This window comes from Parus major, chromosome 4, assembly GCF_001522545.3.
Source record: "Parus major isolate Abel chromosome 4, Parus_major1.1, whole genome shotgun sequence".
NCBI classification, from domain to species: Eukaryota; Metazoa; Chordata; class Aves; order Passeriformes; family Paridae; genus Parus; species Parus major.
In genome coordinates this window covers 25,859,074-25,880,266 of record NC_031771.1, presented here as the reverse complement: position 1 = coordinate 25,880,266, position 21,193 = coordinate 25,859,074, and the positions used below count along the sequence as shown (strand labels likewise).

Sequence of the window (21,193 nt, the reverse complement as noted above, 5' to 3'; positions counted from 1 at the left end):
ATACAACCCACTTGGAGGACATGAGCCACCAAATGCGTTTTAAACAACAGCCAAGCAGCGATCCCCATCCCTCGCTCCAACATTCCCGGGATAAGGAGAGGACACGCGGACCCAGCGCCACTGCGAGCGGCCTGATGGGAGTTGTAGTCCGCCCTCACAGCCCGCGCTCAGCGCAGCCAGCCCGGACTGCATTTCCCAGGGGGCGCTGCGGGCGCCTGCAGCCGCCAGCAGGGCAATGGCGGCCATGGCGGCCATGGCGGCGCGGGGGTGCAGCGGGGTCTGGCGCTGGGCGCGGCAGCGCGGCGCGGGGCGGCTCGGGCCCGGGCCCGGGCCTTTCCCCCGCGGGCAGAGGGCTGTCGCCTGTAACGCGAAAGGCGGGGCGGTGCCGGCGGGGAAGAGCGGGTACGGTGCCGGGACGGCGCGGGCCGGTGGAGCCAGTTCTGCCCCGGGGCAATCCCGGCTTGGGGCCGCGTCTGGGGCTCGGGGCTTGGGCAGGGCAGCGGCGGTGAGAGCAGCGGGGCCCGGTGTAAATTCCGGCTTCTGAGCGGCGTAAGGCATGCACGGCTTGCTGGCAGTGCCTGCTCAGCACGCGTTTATCTCGCAGCCCTCCCCAAGCGCTGACGGTAATTGCGGGGCTGTGACCCTGTGACACGCTTGGCTGCGATAAGGGCCCGCAGCTCGGGAGGCGTGAGCGCTCACGTGTGCCGAGAATCAACAGCGAGGGCCGCACCAGCTTCCATGAGCGTGTTTTCGAGGCTTAGTCTAGTCCAGAAAAGGCTTTCTCTTCCAGTGGAGTATTGTGAGATTCGGGCGGTGTGCCTGAAACAGAGCATTTTATTTCTGCTGCGACTGAAAGTCACGGGCTGAACAAGTTCTCCTGTTCTCTGGTGTCCCACGAGTTTCTGCACAGCTGATCACTTCAGGAAAGTTGTGCAGACACCGGCAGAAGTGCGCTGCTGATTCTTTAGAGACAGATAAACATAATCCTTGAACAAACGGCAAGAAGCTCCAGGTGCCTCATCAGTGTTGTTAGTAGGATTGAAGGAGTGACTGGTGCACGTATCTTTCTCTCTGAGTGTAAGCCAATACACTGATTAAGGAAAGCCTGGTGTAATTTTTAATGCCATGATATGACAGAAAGGCATTTCCAAACAGTACAGGCAACAATGGAATACATTTTCCTCCAAAATGTAAAAGAAAACCCACATTTTTTCTTACACCTTAAAGCATTTGTATGATCAGTTGAAAACACTGAAGAATAATATTATTTCAGTGAAAGAAAATGTGTAAACATCTGAATGTTTAAACATCGGAACCGTAATCTTTCATGATAACATTCTTCTTCCTAAAGCATCAATACAAGTGTCATCTGCATCACTAGTTTGATGTTTGTAGGGATGTCCTCCTGTTGGAGCTGTTGGAGGGCACATGGAGAAGTAAAATCTTGGCAATGTTGAATGTTCACCTTTAGAAGGAATGCTGTACTTGATATATTTATTTGATATTTTTCCATAGCTTGCTTATCTCCCATAGCTATCTGGGTACTCATACTGTTGAGGTATTCTGCCACAGAAATGTGATTTCATCAGTGAAATATTATTTGTGCCAGTTCATTTGTACAAGGCCAGATAATTACTTACAGAAACTGTCAAGCAATTCATACTGTAAAGGTGACCTTTTTCTCTTGTCCATATAAAGGTTATGGATGTGAGAATTGCAATTACTTTTTAGATGATATAGAGAAGCTTTATTCTGCGGAATACATTCGGAGAACAGTAGCTCTCTAGTTGAAATGATGATTTCTCTATTACCACATTACTAATGTTTATGCTAATATTCTACTAATGCTGCTCTGGAGAGCCACCTTTCCCAGCATGCAAGTGTCTATCTGACAGAGAATACATAATTTATTGTGCCACCTGTCTGTTGGAGATTTATCAAACTACCTGAGAAGTAATTCATATTTATGATGATTTGGGGATTTTCACGAGGCACCAAATTAGGGTTCATCCAGCATGCAAGTGTGCCTCATTAATTTCTCTGAGATTTCTCATGTAAGGAAAAGTTAAAAGTTTTAAACCATTACATTTTTTTATGACATTCTTTTTTGCATATAATGAACATGCCATGTAGTCCCTGTAGCCTCTCCAGTATCACAGCACAGCTTTTCCCATTACAGTGTACAGTATTTACAACATTATTTACAGTGCTTTTACAATTACAGTTTTGGGGTTTTTTTAATAAATTTAGCATTCCTAATTCTTCTGTTTCTAGGTTTTCATGGGTTTTAATGTCATCTGTATTTAAATTGTTTCTCCCTTCTTTTTCCTTTTCAGCCTTGCTCCATGGATACCAGTTGTGGGTCTGGAAATTCATGCACAGATCAGTTCCAACTCAAAACTCTTCTCTGGTTCCCAAGTCCAGTTTGCAGCACCTCCCAACTCTTTGGTATCTTTCTTTGATGCTTCTTTACCAGGGACTTTACCAGTAAGTTCAGCTGCAATTTCATTTATGTCAGTATTAATGTCAGACAACTTTTGCATATGTTTCTAATTAATATTTTATTCTTCCCAGGACTTGACAAAATTCATATATATGACTACTTTTCCTTACTTTTCTAATTTCTGATTATTTCATAATATGAGATGCCTAGAACGGTTTCTTTTCAATTTCCTCACTCTCTAGTTATTGCCTCAGATACTTTATATCCCCTGCTAATTAGAAAAAATCAGGAGTGTCTCTTCAATGCAGTGAAATGGATTGTGGTATTTCTTTGAGGCTAGAGTGGGTGTGTTTGGTTAGTATGCCACACAGGAAATTCCTTAAATACGAGAGATGCCTAAAGCCCAGTGAGAGAAGACCATCTTAGATTTCTGAGTGGCTATTTGATGTTATTTTGCCACATGTTTGTTTATGTAGCCATCATTTGCCATTTGGAATGTCTCACTGAGGAGTTACATTGCTTCCTGAGTAGAAAGTCTCCAATTTAGGAAAGTGTCAACCATTCCTATTTCCAGAGCAAAGCAATTATTAAAAAAAAGTAATCTGTGTGAGACATTGGGGATTAATAGGTCAGAATAACTAGCTAGCACTTAGCAATAAGGTTTATTAGTGAAAACTTAATAAGTGTTTGAATTCACAGCTTAATTATAACTGTGATGGCTATGACAGTACTGCTGTAGAATTCTCTGAGTATCTAACAAGTTTAATATAAAAATAAAAGTTAAGAAGTTGTAACATAAGCTCTTACAATACAGTGAAAATAAATATTTAATAGACTTAGCATTGCCACATGCAACAACTCTGCAGAGCCTATAATGGAGACTAATTATTTAAAGTACTGACTATATTCATTAAAGTGCAGATTTGAATTCCAGTTACAGAGATGTATTTAAATCTAATTGAAGCTTTTCATCACCGTAAAACAGCCTCAGATAATCTAAAATTGAGAACTAATTTGTGGCTGTATTCCTAGGGTCTTGATATATGTTACGATCCTTAAAAAGAAAAATTACGTTGTTATTATTATTTTATTTCTGTATTTGCAAAGGTATTGAAAACTAAGGAAGTGCAGTTTAGATGCTGATAAAATTGGGACTTCTCTCTAGTTGCAGTGGCAGTTCAGAGCTGAGTTTCAGATGTAACTATATGGAAATTCTGAAAACTTTGCAGAGATAATTGGAATCTTATGCAATAATTTGGTTTTAGAAGAGTCTAGCTAGACTTTAAGACAGAAAATTAGTTCCTTTCATTTGGGGACACAGCTAGGTTAGTCAGAAAATCCAAAAGAGTTCAAGATTCTGGTTTTGGACCTTCTACTTAACCTTCTGTTAATGCACAGAAGCTCTCTTAAATTGTCTAATGCTTATCTTCAGTTAAGTAGAAAAGCTGATCTTGAGTGAACAAAAATGAGCATTTGTGAGGAGTTTAATTTTTCTGTATGTTACTGTGTATCAAGGGTGCAGAGTATGTGTGTGTGTTTTTTCTTTATTAATGAGGCTTTAAAATGAGGCTTGGTATGACCTTTATAAGAAGACCCCAGTACATGTGGGCTTTGGTAGAGAAAATAACTGTACCTCAGAAGAAAAAATCTAGAATGGTTAGGTTGATTTTAAAGTAGTGATTCTATGTTAGGTTCTTCTAGCTGCTTTTATCTATCTTTTATACAAAGAAAAGAAAGATTTTTCTTTCTTACTGGTGAAAATAGAGTTGAAAGTGGATGTTACAAAATACATGTTCCTACATGTTAGAATGTGACGCAAAATCCAGTCAGGAGTCATAGCTTTATTTTCCCATTGTACCTGCTGCTGCTGAGAGACCAGCATTTGTTCTGGAATCAGATGGGTTTGCTTTCTTTGTGTAAATTTGTACGTGGCAATAGTGTCTGAAGCAGAATTGGATTTTGCTAAATTTTGAAAGACTGAAGATTTGAAAATTCAGAGTACTTGTAGAATAAAACCAAACCAACAAAAGCAATTCTAATAAATGTTAAGTTATAGCCTAAAAAGACTGCTTAGAAGATAAATATTTGGCCTTTCCTTTGGACTCTATTTTGTTGAAAAATGAAAAAAAAAAAAGCAGCAAAGTTTTTATACCATAGTTGTGCTGTCTCTAGAAGAGAATGACTGCTATTTTAACCTGACAACTATGCTGAAATTTCAGTGTCACAGGGATTTAAATTTACTGTGTGACAACAAGATGGTTGTGATAGAGAGCTGTCCTAGTATTTGCTCCTTCACAGTGGGACCAGAAGTGATGGTGCTGAAGGGAGCTTTTCCTGTTGCTGTGCATTTCTGGGTCACAGTGTTGGTGAGAGCCTTTGCTGTGCTTTACACAGGAGAGGTGAAACTAGAGGAATGTGTTTCTCCTCCTCTCATCCTGCTTTCCTTTTATTTTTATATTTGCTTCCTGTAAGGTTACAGCTTATTTTATGCTTCTGCTGGAAGTAGGCCTTGGGAGGCTCATCACAGTGGAAGTGGTATGGCCGTTTCACTGTGTTATTCTCATAAAGTGCCTCTGAGAGACGGATAGCAAGAGGAGCTATGCAGGTGCTCTCCTATTTGGCATGAGAAGGAAAAAAATGATTATAGAATCGTGGGATAGTTTGAGTGCCAGGGACCTTACACCTCATCTGGTTCCAGCCCCCCTGCCATGGGCAGGGACTCTTTCCACTAGACCAGGCTGCTCAGAGATCCATCCAGCATGGCCTTGAAGCCTTCCAGGGATAGGGCAGCCACAGCTTCTCTGGGCAGCCTGTGCCTCAACACCCTCACAGTAAAGAATTTATTTGTAACATCTAATCTAAACTTAACCTATGTCATTTTAAAACTATGTCCTATCATTACAAGCCCTTGTAAAATGTCCCTCTGGCTCTCTTGTAGGCCCTCTTTAGGTACTAGAAAGTGCTGTAAGGTCTTTCTGGAGTTTTCTCAATACTGAAGAACCGCAACTCTCAGCCTATCTTCATAGGAGAGGTGTTCAAGCCCTCTGGTCATCTTCCTCCTCAGGCCCTCTCCAGTAGGTCCATGTCCCTCTTATGTTGGGAGTCCCAGAGGAGGATGTAGCACTCCAGGTGGGAGCTCACAAGAGTGGAGCAGAGGGGCAGAATTCTCTCCCTTGACCTGCTGCCTGCATTACTTTGGATGTAGCCCAGAGAATGGTTTGCTTTCTGGACTACAGGTGTGCTTTGCTGGCTCATGCTGAACATTTCCTCAACCAGCCCCGCTAAGTCCTTCTCCTTGGGGCTCTCTGCCCAGCCTATATTGTTGCTTGGGATTGCCCCAATCCAGGTGCAGGACTTTTCACTTAACCTTGTTGAACTTCATGAGGTTTGCACAACCTCATTTCTCAAGCCTGCCCAGATCTCTCTGGATGGCATCCCTGCCCCCCAGCATGTTGACCACATCACACAGCTTGTTGTCATCAGCCAGCTTGCTGAGAATGCACCTGATCTCACTGTCCCTGTCACTGACAAAGACATTAAACAGCTCCAGTCCCTAAAGTAACTCCTGAGCACCACTCTTCCCTGGTCTCCACTTGGACATTGAACTGTTGACCACAGTTCTTTTAGTGCCACCATCCAGCCAATTCCTTGTTCACTGACAGTTTGGGCTACATCTGACTACATACATTTCATTTCATGTAATGAAATTTGCAAAAGCTTGGGGTTTTTACCTTGTGAATGGACTTGGCAATGATCTTGGTGTGGTATCTTCAGAAAACCTATTCTATACATGCTAGCAAATAGTGCATTAGACTGCAGACTGGACTAAAATTCTTCTGAGAATCCATAAAGGTGGTTGCCCTCCCAATATGAAAATTTTGAGAGGCTTTAGAAAGCTTTCTAAAGCTAAAACTGGGCTCAGAGAAAGAATCCTTGATTATCTATTTTCATGATGAAGGTGGCTGACTAGAAGTTAATTATAGCTCAGCCAGAGAAATAAAATAGTAGATCTAGCAGCTAAAGGCTGAAACCTTTTTGTCAGTGTTTAGTCTTTGTCGCACATTTTACGTTTGTCTCCTGCATGACTGAAGTGAAACCATGATCCTATTGTAGGCAATCCTTTGTATGCAAGAATATAAAGAAATAATCTAGGATTTACATAACCCAAGTTTAAATTAATAAGATTTGAATGAATATTAGACCTACAGTCTTAAATATTTTGAATTTTTTTGTATCTTCTCATGCATTTGAATTTCATTCTCCTCTTAGTGTGAACAGCATCTGTTTTCTCTTTTTTTTTTTTTTTTACAATAGGCTTTTCAGAAACACTTGGGCAATCAGATCACTCCTTTTCATGGAAAAGAGCAGTGCTAGAGCAGCTATCAGCCCTTGTTCCTTCTGGCATTGCACCTCTGGCACTTTCAGCTCCAGGCTCGGGCTTGTCTGAAGCTGGCGCAGCACTGCACAGTCACTGAGAGCGCCTGGATCAGGCTGTTGCCTTGCCGTGCAGGGCTGCTGAGGGGGCTGCCCAGGCATGTGACAGGATTAATACCCAGATTGGGATTATAGAGGGTGTTTCCATCTGTTCTTAGCAGTGGCAGGTACCCAGTGTTTTTCCAGATGTTTTGGGTGATGGATTACCAGACTTAAATAACATCTACAAATCATCAGAATATGTCGGATTTATCTGATGCATTTGCTTTCAAAGGCTCTGAGAGGTTTGTGTGAGATTTTGGTGGATCTGTCTGTCAGCTATTCATACTGGAACAGAAACAGCATTTGAGACCAGAATTTATATTTTACAGCTTGAAACTAGATTTTTTATTTTTTTTTTAATATATCCTGTGCCTGTTAAATCTGGTGATTGCAACAGCTGCTTTACCAACTTGTGATTTCAGTTTTGTTTTGACATTTCTGCTGGCATGCATGTGAATTTACTCCCTTCTTGTACTACTCTGTTTTGAAAAAAAAGCCTGCTTCATATCTTGATTTTGATAACTACAGTTTTAATTGCATGCACTTTTCATGGGGAACTGAACAATCTTCTGATCATTGTATGGATGATTTTTAGCTTCCATTACATACATTTTCTTCTTTTCTTTGAAATCATATGATGGCTAGGTTTTTGTATCCATGAGCTCTCCTCTAAAAATAAATTAGTGTCAATGCCTGATGACAAAAGTGAGTACATGCTTGTTTTAAGCTATTTACCTATGCCTAGATTAATTTAAACTCCTCATTACTTATTTCACTAAAACTGTGGTAATTGTACTTAGGAGAAAAAAGAGTACTTTTTTTTAATAGAATTTGATGGTACCTTTCTGATGCAGTCCTTTCTTTCCTGATAATATTTGGGCTTGCAATATGCATTGTATGGTCAGTGCTTGAGAGCCTTTTCTTGCTCACACAGTCCCAGCTTGCTGGGCTTTCAGTCCAGAAAGCTTCTATAAAGAAAATCCCAAATAATTTAGAAAGAGACTAGAGGAGTGAATTAGCCCTTTAAACCATTGCTCCCTGAAGATGCCTTTGTGGTTCACAGACTCTTAAATGTCCAAGTTCATGATGAGTTTAAGTCTGCCTACATAATTTCAAACTATTAATCGGTTCAAAGCTGTTGTATTGGTCAGAAGAGGCCTTTGAAAGATCATTAGATGGCTTCAGGTGACTTTCAGGACTGGGTTATGGTGCAGGTTGTTTCTCATTCTATTTCTTTGTGTTCCATAGGATCATTCACAGCCCCAGGTTTACCTCTGAAACCAAACTTCTTCACTGGGGTCTGAGAAATGTTATATTTCCTCCATTGCTGCAGTTGCTTAGCTCAACTTGATATCATACTTAGGCCATTTTTTCTGGAGATGTCTCTGCTCTGCTGTGTATTGAAGTATTTTGTGACATTTGTTTCTTCTCTCTCAAGCTTTGAAGGAGTCTCTTGTAACATTTTCTCTCACTTTTTGCTATGTCTCATATATTTATGAGTATTTCTGACCCTCATTCTGGGTGTTTTAATTTTTTTTGTCAAGGCTAACAATTCAGGTTGGGCTGTTTCCTTAGCACCTCAGTAAGTGTTGAGCTCTCTGTTCTTGTTGGCTTTACTGTTCATCCTTAACAGGTCTCTGTGGCTGATGCAAACTTGCCAGTTAGAATGGCATGAAGTTGATACAACATCTTGCTATCACCTATTTCAGCAGATCCTTCAATGCACCAGTGATGTTGCCTGTGTATTTTCTTTTACCTCTTGTGTTGTTTCTTTTTAGTTGCTTTACCTTTTGTTTTACACAGGTATTTTTCTACTTCTTCATGTGGGAGCAGGAGTTGGCAGTATCTTGTTTCCTTTATTTCACACAGTCCTATTACTGCAGTTGTTCTGCCATCTTTGACACTTTTGGACAGCACAACCCCTGCATGACATATCAATGTCCCCCCTTTCTGAATTCATTTGGAAATTGCTGCTGAAATGCACATTAGCTTTTTGTAGTAGCTTTTCTCATTGGGCTGGGAATTTCTTTAAGTTGGACCTGAGAGGGGATTTATTTTTGCAAATTTCTATTACCTCTGTTATCAGTCACTATAGGTGTTCTGGCATCCTTAAGGTATTGATTTTATTTCATTTTCTCCCAGCATGTGGACAGTCTGAATCCAGAGATGACTCCATTTGAGGAAATCCAAGGTGCTATGTTGTCTATATGTGTATGTAAACAGCCCTCTCTTAAGCAAAAGTTTTGAGATTCTACCAATTTCTTAGCATTTTAACTTTGCAAATGAACCTCTTGATACTTCATTCTTCTTCTTAGCAATTACTTCTTTGAGGAGTTTTTCATTAAAAGGTGTTTAGGGAAGCATTGTCCAACAGTAATGACAGATAATTGTAGACTGGGCCTTTGTTATCTTCATGGTTAGCTGTCTGGTGAGTAATGTTGCATAACTGTCAGGTTTTTGTATTTTGTTTGAAACTTATCTTGGCACAATTAGACTGTAATTGGTTCCTGGGGTAAAATTAATTTCTTTGTGTTCTCTCTGATTATCAGTCACGTTGCCACCTTAAATATGACTGTATTTGATTTTGAGAGTATTGTGTAAACTTCTGCAAGTGATGTTTAGTAGTTACATATGCAGATTTCGCCACAAGGAAGGACTGTTAATTTCTACACAGAAATGCTTGTTACACAGTTTTGCTGCCAAGTTCTGCCAAATTTTCCTCCAAAAAATTTTAGGCTTGTAGAGAGTTGTTATGAATATTATAGCAAGGATATAAAGAAGAAATTATCGATTTAGTCTCCCCTGTGATCTCAGTTTATTTTGGGCTGCTGCTCTTCAGATATTTGTGACACTTTATACTCATTTTGGGATGTTTGATGAAATGAGAAGATGGGGGAGTCACAGGAGAGTTTTGGGGTCACTGCTTAGGTAAAAAAAAAACTAGGGATATTATTTAAAGGAAATTAATCTCTGTTGGTTCTGCTGTTGCAAAACAACTTTTATTAAAAGCAAGTAATTACCATTTTCTCTGTTAAAAGTTCTCTCAAATAATTTCTTAATAGCTTTTTGCAAGACTTGTTGCATTATGTTTTCCTGAATTAGTGGAATCTTTTACCTGTGTGTAAAAGACTACTAGTGGTTTATTTCGAATTTGTATATTGTGCTCTCTTAAGAGATCTGGGTCAGCCTGATGGCTGAGAACAAATAAGCATGTTTTGGGAGATAGCTGTTGGAGAAAAAAGGAATGAGAGAGTCAGAGCAAACGGCTGAGAGTTTAATGTGTATTTAGTGTGGGCTCTCAGACACACAAAAATTGCAAGAAGGAGCAGAGGTCAGATAGCCAAGACTTAGAAATAATAGAAAATGACAGTAAATGGGTATCAAAGACCAGAATTTGTTACGACTCAGAAAACCATGGAGCTAGCTCTCATCAAGCCTACGAGCAAAGGACCATCTGCAAGGAGAAACAGGGTAGGAGTTGGTTTACAAGCTGTTTTGTCCTAAATGCTCTGTCTTCATTTAAGAAATTAAAAAAATCTGTGTTATGTTGAAGAAGGCAGATGATATGCACGTTCAAAAGCCTTTTTCCCTGAAACTCAGTGTAGGAAGAAAGGTCTGAGATGGTTCTCCTTAAACATCTTCCCTTTGGATTTCTTCATAGTCTGTAACTTAAGTTTTAGCCATTGCTCAGTCTCCTACCTCCAGCAGCAGTGAAATGTTATCACTGGATCTTCCTGCATTAAATGTGCCCTGGATCAGATAGCATTAGCAGTGACTTAAATTCCAGCTGGCATTAGAGAGGGAGCATCCTTATGAGCAGTCAGAAAATGCCGTGTGGTAGATGCAGAAGACCAATATCAACAAGGGAGAGCATGGATGTTAGAGAGGTCCTGGACTTCTTTATGGAAACACCACATAAGCACAGCATTTAGTTATGAGTTTCATGAACCACTCTATCACCATTGCATTGTCCTGTCCTCTCTGTGGGCTCTCCTTGGAACTGGTTCTGCAGGGTAGAATTTTATTTCTTTTTAGATGTTGCTGATCAGAAAACATCCGAATATGATCTGGATTGGCTGCTACCCAGAAAACAAATATATTCTATTGACACCATTGAGCACTTTGCCTACTCAGTGGTCTGAATGGGCTTTTCCTTCTGTGTTTCTTCTAGCAGCTCCTGTTGGGCTGAGAAACCTTAAAGTCTGTCATTATTGAAATACGTTTATATCTGGTGTTACCTTCTGTTTTTCTTGCTCCCAGAGGTCAGCATTTCTCCCTACTGCTGCTGCATTTTTCTGGTCGTCGCTAACACTGGAAGGTGCTTTCTTCATCCTAATCCTTGTGAAACAAGCTTTCAGCTAAGCTCTTCAGCTTTGAGAAAGTGTGCCCTCTTATTCTGTTGAGTACACCTGAAGTAGTGTGTTTGGCAGTTGAGTACTTCTTGATGGCAGAATTGCTTGTTTTTTAGATATGACTGGAATCATTGTGTGCTGCTTCACCACAAGGCAACCTTGCCACTAGACAAGGTTAGCAATAATATGTTTTGTATAGCAATGTCTAGCTTTGGTACCGGATTATGGAAAAGTAAAGTTACAAAGTGCAATAAGTATGTTTAATGCCCCTCCTCACTTTCGTTGTTTCAGCTTCTGAGCTGCCATTTTGTTCTCTTAAGCTGGAATCTCTTTTGATAAAGCTAAGATCTCAGTTTAAAATGTCTGATGCCTCTTCCCCTTCTGTCTTAACCCCTTCCTTGAGGGAAATAACATAATGCTCATACTGGGGCAGCAAACATGCTATGAAGTAGCATACCGTACTAAGTGCAGAGGACACTAAACTGAAGCTTGTAAAAATTTCTCTGAAATTTGATTCCTCAAGTTTTGGAATGTAGGTTCTTTGAACACCTAACAAATGACAGGACTTAAGTTATCTTGATTTTTAATTTTTTATTGCATGCTTTGAGGGAGGGAGTCTGGTTGTAACCTATTGAAGTAAATTTGAGAAATAGTCAGCTCTTGTTTTATTTTATGTACATTCTGTACATGCACAGCTCCAGTTGGTCCCTTCTCTGTGTGTGGGAGGATGCCAAGGCAGAATGCTGCAGAGCAGTAAGTACTCATCTACAGTGTCAGACTGAACAGCCACAATTACACTGGGACTAAGTACATATAAGGGTATTCTATTTTGAAGTTTAACTTACAATTGCACTTCAAAGAACCATATATTGCAGCAATTTGGTACTTTTAACTCAGCTAGAATAGTAAGACTGAGTATATCCATTAGTAGAAGCAAATAAAAATCAGAGTGAGATGAAATCGAAGTACTTGAAAATGTGATTAGATATATCTGTTGAGGTTTCTAAAGATTAGTGTCTGGTCTACAGAGAGCTAGCTGCGTACATTATACTACTGCCTTCCTTCAGATATTATTTTGAATGGAAAAGGAGCTAAAATTAAATGTTTCTTAGATAAACAGTCCTGTAGGTAATCTGATTAATGCTGATTTTTTTTCATGATTGTAAGTAGGATTGAAGGTCTTAAGATAGCCAGTGAATATTAAGTCTACTTTATTAAAATGTGTGACCTAGAATCAAAAACATCACAAATTTTGGGGGAATTATTTTGATTTTGTCGTTTTTAGTACAAGGAATATTTTCTTCTGTAAGATAGGCTTCCTGGGTGCAAATGTTACTGCAGAGATTATTGGGGTTTTTTTGTAAAAGGTAGCAAAAATAAACTTTTTCCAGGAGAGTAATTTGGATATTTTTTTCTTTCTTTTTCCCAGTTATTCTACCTACCCTCTATAAAATCTAAACATGCTAATTTATTAAATATAGAAACGTAAATCTTTATGTAAAAAGGTGCCAGCTTTCTTAAATATATTTCTATAAGGACTAAACCTGTTGTTAAAGAAAAAGATGTTAGAAAAATGATTTTGGTGGGAATTTGTTCTGCTGAAGGTATTATGTATAGTTTTGAATAGCTATTGAATATTGTATTTAAAACTAAGGTCTTGACTAAATTGATCTTGAAAGTAAAGGTAAATTTTTAAAAGGAGCCTTTCCACTTGTGGTCTAGATGTAAAGAATAGACAAGTAGCAGGAATAGAGAGATCTTGGTTGGACTGTTCTTTCATTCCTTTAGTGCTCAGTTACCATGGTGCTGTGGCAGGAGACCGTAGCTACAAGAGAAATGGTGCTGGTGTTGTGATGCCATTGTTAAGGTTTCTAATGAGTTTCCAATACAAACAATTTACATTTCCTTTTGTAATAGCTCTCTAGGATTTTCTTCAAATACTAGGAGGGATGCTTCCAATTTAGAAGAACAGAAATTATGAAGAAGTCTTTATGGACTATTGTGTTTTGTCCATAGCTACTGCAGGAACTAAAAAGCTTGCTTTCAAGGCCAGCACTTTGCTAACATAGCAGACAGGCAGCTTGTCAGTTCAAGCCAGTAATTTAAATCTTTGGTGCTAGTCAAAGCTGTCAACTTAATAACAGCTTACTGCATAAACAAGCTGGAGGACTTACTCTGGGTCATTAGTATGGGAAGTTTCAATTGATGTTTATCACTGGAGATTATTTGAAAAGCAAGGCTTGTTTGAAGGAAAGGTAGTAGTTTGCTTAAGAAATTCTGCTTTGTGCTTACAGCCTTGGTCATGGCAGTGGGTAGTAAAAGTCACTTCAGACATGAAGCAGTATTAGATAGGTTTTGATTTTTGAAGAAGAGGGTCATCTGTTTGGGTTTGGGTTGTTTTTTTTAAAGGCAAACAGGGCAGAGGAAGCGGATTGGCATGGCAGCCATCTCAGTGTGCCATAGCAGGAAAAATCTGCTTTGCAAGGCCTTCTCTCACCAGTGACATCAGTGAAGGAATAGCACGGGAAGTTGAATGAGTAATGGTGCATAAACAATGATTTGGCTACTATGATCTGGTACACTGGGGACACATACACATCAGAGTCACCTAAATGCTTAGTAATACTACATAAAAAATAATCAGTACTTCATGTTTTTATGCCAGTTTTTCCCCAAAGCCACCAAAATGTTTCATCAGCAGTAGAGCAAAAGATTCTCTCTGGTTTAAGTAGTATATATGTGGGGATTATTTCTTTTCACCTCAAAACAGTGTTATCCCTTAGGACAATGAATAAGATCCACACTACCCTCTTAGAAGTAAAAATTGAAGAGCAGTGAAGTGCTATGAAGCTTTCACTGATTGTGACTCGGGAGTTGGGTTTTGTCTTGTTCGCTGATTGCAGTCACTCACAGCCCCCACACCATCAGGAACTGTAGCAAGATATTTGTTCACTGCTTTGAAGCAGTGGTGTTTTGAGTCTCCCACTCCTTATGGAAGCTTAATGGGTTTCTGGTGGCCAGTTTCTAAAGGACTGACTGGCAAGGGCCTCACTCATTTGTAAAGCTGAACAGGATTGTGCCATAAGGCTTTAGTAAGAGGAAATTTGCCTGTGTATTTAGAAATATGAAGATATTTTAAACATTGAACAGTTTGACTACCACTGTTACAGAATTCCTTAAACAGTAAGAAAAAAGTGTCTGTACTGTCTGGAAGCATTTAATTATTGAAAACAGGAGTATCTACTATACAATGAACTGCAGTTATGCTACTAAAATAAATTATTATTTTGTAGTTACCAATTTTCTTTAGATTAGAGTCAGGACTAATTGTGTACATTTTGCTGTGGATTGGTATTTCAAAGGGAGATTGTTCTTTCTTTTTTCTTGTCTAGAATTTACTCTATGTATCTCTTAAATTTTTTAATAAGTAAAATATGCCTGAACAGATGATGTGTTCTAGTTAGCCATATATAGCTACACTAAAGATCTGAAAGTTCCCTTGTTAAATGTCTTAAATATTTAATTTCTTTTCTGTATAAGCAATTTTAAAGTTTTTGTTACATGAAGAGCTGCCCATATCCTCTCGTACTATTTTGATTTTTGAAAACTAAATGAGTAAAATAAAGAGATCCGTTTTCTGGCTGAAGATGTGGGATGATGGGAAATGTACAGCTGCTTAATATGTTTTCAGAAATCAGGCTGGAGAATATAAAAAGTAAATACTGTCAGAAACATGGAAGAAAACATTATTTAAGCCTTTTATGTTCTGGTCAATGCAGATGAAGTCATGTACATTCTTTTACATAATGTGCTCCTTTAATGGTCCTGCTGGAAATAGACTTCTTGGCAGCTGTACAGTGCAGAACAAGATGGATAAAGTTCTGTTCCTGTTTCAAAATGCTGTAAGTGTGAGCATGTCAGAATTGTACTAAGACAAATTCAGTCTTTTTTCCTTTTCAGTTTCATCCATTTGATGTTAGTTAAACGAACTGTTAAATTAATGAGAGCACATCTGAAAAAAACATCATTTGTCAGTAGTTTTTGGAGTGAAATTTTCTTTCTCCTCTGGATCCTGACCCTGCTGAGGAGATGGAAGGGTGTAGTGCTGAGAATCACGAGTCCATGGTGAAAAACTGCATTTAACTCTTTATTTCTCTGTGAAGACCTTGCTGGATCTTTAGATCACATGGCATTCTGCAAAAAACCTAAATTACATGGGTTTCTAGGGTGCTGGAAATGTGTATACTTGCAGCCATGGGTCAGTTGCTATCTTTTGGGTTCTGTTTTAGCAAAGGTGTAAGTGTGCATCATTTCATCCTGGTTAAGCAAAGCATTAAAATCTATGCTATGTAGATACTCATAAATTCACTGTGGTTCTGTGGTTACAGGTGTTCTGAAGTGTTCTATTGTAACAGCACTGCAGTCCCTAATGCAAATCCCCTGTGTTTCAAATTCCCAGTATGAGCTGACAGCTGGTTACAAGTCAGTTATCATGGGCTGTGATTTGTCTCCTGTACCCTCAAAGATTCAAAAGCACTGAGTGTTTGCAAAAGTAGCAAGCCAGAACAGTGCACACCTCCATATGTGGTATGACAAAATGACTGAATAGCTTGTTTTTTCATCTTAAAGCTTTGCAGATTTATAGCTACCACAACTTTAATGATGAATAAGAACTACCCACACAAAGAAAGAGATCTAATGATGACTGAAGGCAAGTGAAATTGAATATATGCTCCTTATAAGGCAGTGTGTGGGAGACACATTTGTAACATACTGAGTATCTGAGCAAAACCATGTGTCATGTTTCCTTAGGTTCTCAACAGGAGATGTGTAGAAGCAGCAGTGATGACAGGCCTGGCTCTCAACTGCAGCATAAACAAGAAGTCCTTGTTTGACAGAAAGCACTACTTCTATGCAGATCTGCCTGTAAGTATGCAGCATGGCTGGTCCCTCCTGGGCTGTAGGAGGGACAAGTCTGGAGTAGGGATGGCAGTAGGGGAGGAGTGCAGAGATGCTTTTTCTGTTTTCAGTCAGTGCTCTGCTCACCCCAACAGGATGCTGCACTGTGCCCTGATGGAATAGGCAGCTGTACCCTGGTGCTCACTGATTGAATATGATTGCTCTGATTGCTGACTCCTTGCTTAGCTGCACAATTCCAGTAGCCTAATGTAATTGGATTGGGAGCTGGAGCTGCTTTGTGCCTTAAGTTGTCCATTCCTGGTATTTTGTACTAATAGTCTGTTAGGGTAAAAGCAATCCGATAAAAGTCCTTCATTTAAAGTGAATGTATAAGTAACACAGGCTCCAGTAGAATAAACACAGTAGTGTCTTTTTTGTGTGTGCTTAGGGACCTAAAAATATTTAATTTCCCTTCAAAACTTTCCCGGTCATGATTCCAATAAATGAAAAAACCAAAGCTACTGAGAAGTTGAGTCTTTGCAGTGTGGTTTTTTGGTTGATTTCATATTGTGTAGAAGGTAAGTCGGATGTATTTTCCTGCATTTGATATGGATGCAGAAATATTGAAATAGTTTAAGAACCTGAGTTCAGTCCTTGCAACAGGATGCAGCAGTGTTTGAGCCTTTTTTTTCTCTGTAATGGCATTAAACCTTTCTGATTTTTAACTTTTTTTTGCATGAGCTTATTTGTACTGAATGTTCAGTTTAACACTGATCTGTCGAAGGGAGGAAGCTATTTTTAGTTTTGGTGTTTTGGGGGTGAAGATTTGATGACATTAAAAAAAAAAAAAAATGTGGGTTTATTTTATTGAGGAAAAATCAGGCATGTTAGCTTGTCCTTTCTTTAGGTGAGGAGTCTCAGACATCCAGAGAAGCAGAATGGGAAACCTCTCAGATCCCAGGTGAATCTGTAGAGGTGCTGTATTATTAACCAAATTACTTTCTTTCCTTCTCTTGTTCAGGCACTGAAAATATTTTGAGATTACAGAAAACATTTTCAAATACAATTGCTTCCCACCTTAGAAACAGAATTGTATTAGAGTTGTCCGCTGGAGACCTGGATCTCAGAAGAGATTTGTTTTATTCTCTTCTGGGTTGGGAACTTTTGGCTCTCCTGTGAAGCTGCTATAATTTTGATTTGGTTTCTGGGGATAATGTTGCAAATATTTGTAAGTCATTTAGAGGCCCTTTTACTGGGAGCTATGCAGTGACCTGCTGGAAATGTGAAAAGCGAACTTAGCAGTTTGAATTGCCAATACTTTTTTTTAAGCATATAGAACTATCTTAAAATCCATTTCAAGACCTGAAGGGTAAAAAGGTGAAATAGTGGGAAATAAATATGACTTTCGAAATTCCTTTACATGTCATTAAAGAAACATCAAAAACATCATAGACAAATTGTCTGCAAATTACCTTTAGCGCTTACTCTGTTAAACTGAAATCAGTCATATTCTTGTGATGTCTGCTGCTATCAGCTTACTGATAGCAGCTATATGGGTGAATGTTGTCCTGGGAAAGAATCCACATCCATGTGTCCAAGAGAGCAGTTGAGATGGAAGGAACTGTGGGACTTTGCAGACATGAATTACAGAATCATCTGGTCACATAAGCATGGAGATTTAGTCTGGGAGATGCTGACACATTTTATTAGCTTGAAACATGTTATTCTGGCTTTTTACTGACTGACTTCTGCAGTTTAAGCTCTGACAATAAACTGCCCGACCTGCATTTCATAGTGAGCAGTCTAGTCAGGAACCCTGTAATAAGATGCAGAGTTTAGGCTAATGAGCTGAATAGAACCGATAAATCCAGCTCTTAGGGTCATTTGACAATAGGATTATTGTTACTCCTGAAAACAGGGCTTTGGATGGGAAATGGGATTCGTATTATTTATTGTCACTCAATATATCAGCCTTTTAAAAAATCATTTTAATGAGAACTTTTAGGAGATGAGAAGAGCCGGTGATTAGCATAGGCTGCAGAGTCAGTTATTATTTTTCTTACAGTGATCATGTCTAGTAGGTCATGCACTTCACTGCATATATAAATTGGGGTGTTGACAGGGCCAGACCGCTGTTCTGCATTCCAGTGCCCTGGAATTCACCATCTCTGCATTTTAGAGTAAGCTCATCTTCCCTACAAAATATACAAATACTCTTCCCAATTAATTTGTGTCTGGCAGACTGTTTTTTAATTTTTTTAAATTTTTTTAATTTGCCATAGGTAGGTGAGGAAGGAGGAAGCAAAGGGGGGCCCCAACTCAGCTGCCATTGATTCCCTTCTCTATTTTTACGTCATTGCAGTTATTCCAGTACCTTGTCACTGGCAGCCACTGTTTTGGCCAGCAGTTTCCCCTTTGAGTGGAGTCCCAGGCGTGAGGTGGCATTTATCAGCCATGTGCCTCATGTGGGCTGGCAGTGTCTTATCTTTTAAATTGCTACATTAATGGAATGGAGCTTTCTCATTTTCTTGATTTCCACACCTCCACCCCTTCCCTCTCTTCCCCTCTAATGAGAACAATTTGGAACAGACAGAGAGGGATATGCAGACTGTTGGGAGGATGAGTGATAGCCCCAGATTGGGGATGGAAATACAGTAACTGGCTTCAAACAAGATGTAACAAGATCATGGAACTACAGGCGTGGAAGAACCTCCTCTAGTCCATTTCCTGCCCCAGGGCAGTATCAGAGAATTGGCAAGAGATTGTGGAGTTGATTATTGATTATTTCAGCATTAGTATGGTGTCCTATATTTGTCTATTATTGAGAAGTCCTTGTATTTTTTCAAGACTTCCAGCTTCTTACAGTTATGTTGAATTCTAGACTCATCTTCTAGCTTGCTTCCTTTCCATCTAAGCAAAGTAACTTGAATTTACACGTGCATGTATTCTCTTGTGTAGGCTGCTATGAAAGATGTTGCATTTTCAGTTTTGTTCTTGGTCAATTATATTTGCGCTTGGTCTGCTTTCTGAAAAGTGAATGTTTCAATTGATTATAAAGCTAATTTTGTTGACAGGCTGGCTATCAAATCACTCAGCAAAGAGTTCCTATTGCAGTAAATGGAAGTCTCTCATACAGTCTCTGCATAGACAACAAGATGAGCCAGATGGTGACCAAAACTGTGAGGATTAAACAAATTCAGTTGGAGCAAGACAGTGGAAAAAGTCTCCATGATGACACAAGGAGTCAAACACTTGTGGACTTGAACAGGGCTGGTAGGCTTGGATTACTTCCCTATTTTTCTCTTCCTTTTGGGTTAAGATGGGTCTTTAAAGGTAAATAGATGACAGGAAACAGGCAAAAAATAAAAACAGCTTTATGGCTCTCTCCTTGAAAAAATCATTTATGAAAATTACTGTTACACTTGAAACAGATGAATACTTGGTTTTTTTAATGGTCAGTAAACCTTTCCCATTTGCTGTTGGTTGTTGGCAATTGGCAGTAGCATGTTAGAAATCTCTTGGCTTCAGTTTGCTCAAAACTGTGTCAGTCAGTACAAGGAGTATACAGCATGGCTGGCCTAGGCTGATTGGGATGAAGTACTCTGGTGTCTATCGAGGCTGAGGGCTGTGGCTGCTCAGATTCCTTGAAAGCTATGTCCTGAAGCTAAAAACTAGACCACATCTGTTGACAGTTCTGCCTGCTCCAAAATTAGTTTAAGATAAAGTAAATTTGCATCTGGAACCCCACTGGCTTTAAATGAAAGTCCTTCTAGAGAAAGGCAGAAAAGGAATGGGTCCTTCTGATCTGCATGTCCTCAAAGGGTGGAGGGTTGTGTGCAGTTCGTTACTTTAAAAAAATACACGAAAATTTTTTATAGCAGCTAGGCCCTTTGTGACAGTTACTAAATAATACATGGGGGTTTATGTTTTTTTGGGTTTTTTTTAAGAAGCCCAAGCTCTTTCATGTGTTAGCCAGTTGCACTCTCATGTGCCAAGATCAAAAGCTATTTTTGAATCCTGTCTCTTTCCTTCATAGGAGTCGGTCTCATGGAGGTTGTCATGGAGCCTGATATGTGCTGTGGGGAAGAAGCAGCTGCAGCAGTCAGAGAGCTTCAGCTCATTCTGCAAACACTTGGGAGCAGCCAAGCAGTCATGGCAGGTACTGAGGGGAGAGAGGCATGTTCCCTTGTCACCAGTAATTCTCTGCATTTGCAGGAGTTTTACAGCTTCTGGTTATTTTGCTCTGTGGTTGCTTATAATGCATAGCCCTTTCTAGCTGTTGTTTTTACAATCCTCAGAGTCTGTCCTGATGCCTGCCATGCTTATAGGCCTGCCTTTGTCTGCAGAACTTAGCTGTGCTAGATGTTATATTTCCTCACACAATAATTTTACAGGATAAAGCTAGGCAGGAAGAAATGTCCCCAGGGTTCTTGTGGTGCTTCTCCTCCTCTCTTTCCATCTTGCTTGCTACAGCACTGCAGCACAGAAGATCTGTAGCAAGGATTAATTGTAGAGTATCAAAGGGACAAAGTAGTGGGAGCATGGATCATCTTCTAAATATCAGGACTCAGTCATAAAATTGATGTAGGCAGTAAACTTGTGCTGGTGTCATGGATGAGACAGAGTAAACAACAGCATGTACAGAAATGGGTGCTGGGGTTGATTTTAGCCAAGATTACCTATCTTTCTGAGACCACTTCCTCTTGCAGGAAGCATTGCTTCTGGCACCAGCTCTTTCTGTAATTTTAAGGCCCTGATTTTCACACTAGGTGGTGTGCAGAAGCATAGACTACATTCAGCCTCCTAACTGGGGATTGTGTCTCATTAATTTTAAGATTCAGATCATGCCCTTTTTCCTCAGTCTTAATGTTACCAAAATTTGCAGCCAGCCCGTGGTTACAGGTAGCATATAGCAGACATCTGCTTAAGAATTTAAAAGTGGTTTCAGGTGTTCATTCCATCCATACATATCCACAATTATCAGCTGCTTATTAATGTTCACAGTGTAAGATATATTTTTGCC

At 39.6% G+C, this 21,193-nt stretch overlaps 1 protein-coding gene across 5 annotated transcripts in view; it reads left to right on the top strand.

Annotated features, from left to right (window-relative positions):
* Nucleotides 1-253: 253 nt before the first annotated feature.
* GATB (glutamyl-tRNA amidotransferase subunit B) overlaps nucleotides 254-21,193 on the top strand; it is a 56,918-nt gene continuing 35,978 nt past the window's right edge. For all 5 annotated transcript variants that reach the window (XR_001521029.3, XR_001521030.3, XR_001521027.3 and 2 more), the window contains exons 1-5: nucleotides 254-402; nucleotides 2,337-2,487; nucleotides 16,084-16,197; nucleotides 19,245-19,443; nucleotides 20,207-20,329. Coding sequence is in view for 1 of the 5 variants with exons in the window: in XM_015624745.3 (XP_015480231.2) it covers nucleotides 254-402; nucleotides 2,337-2,487; nucleotides 16,084-16,197; nucleotides 19,245-19,443; nucleotides 20,207-20,329 (736 nt within the window). In the remaining 4 variants the exon portion in view is untranslated. The remainder of the gene's footprint in view (nucleotides 403-2,336; nucleotides 2,488-16,083; nucleotides 16,198-19,244; nucleotides 19,444-20,206; nucleotides 20,330-21,193) is intronic.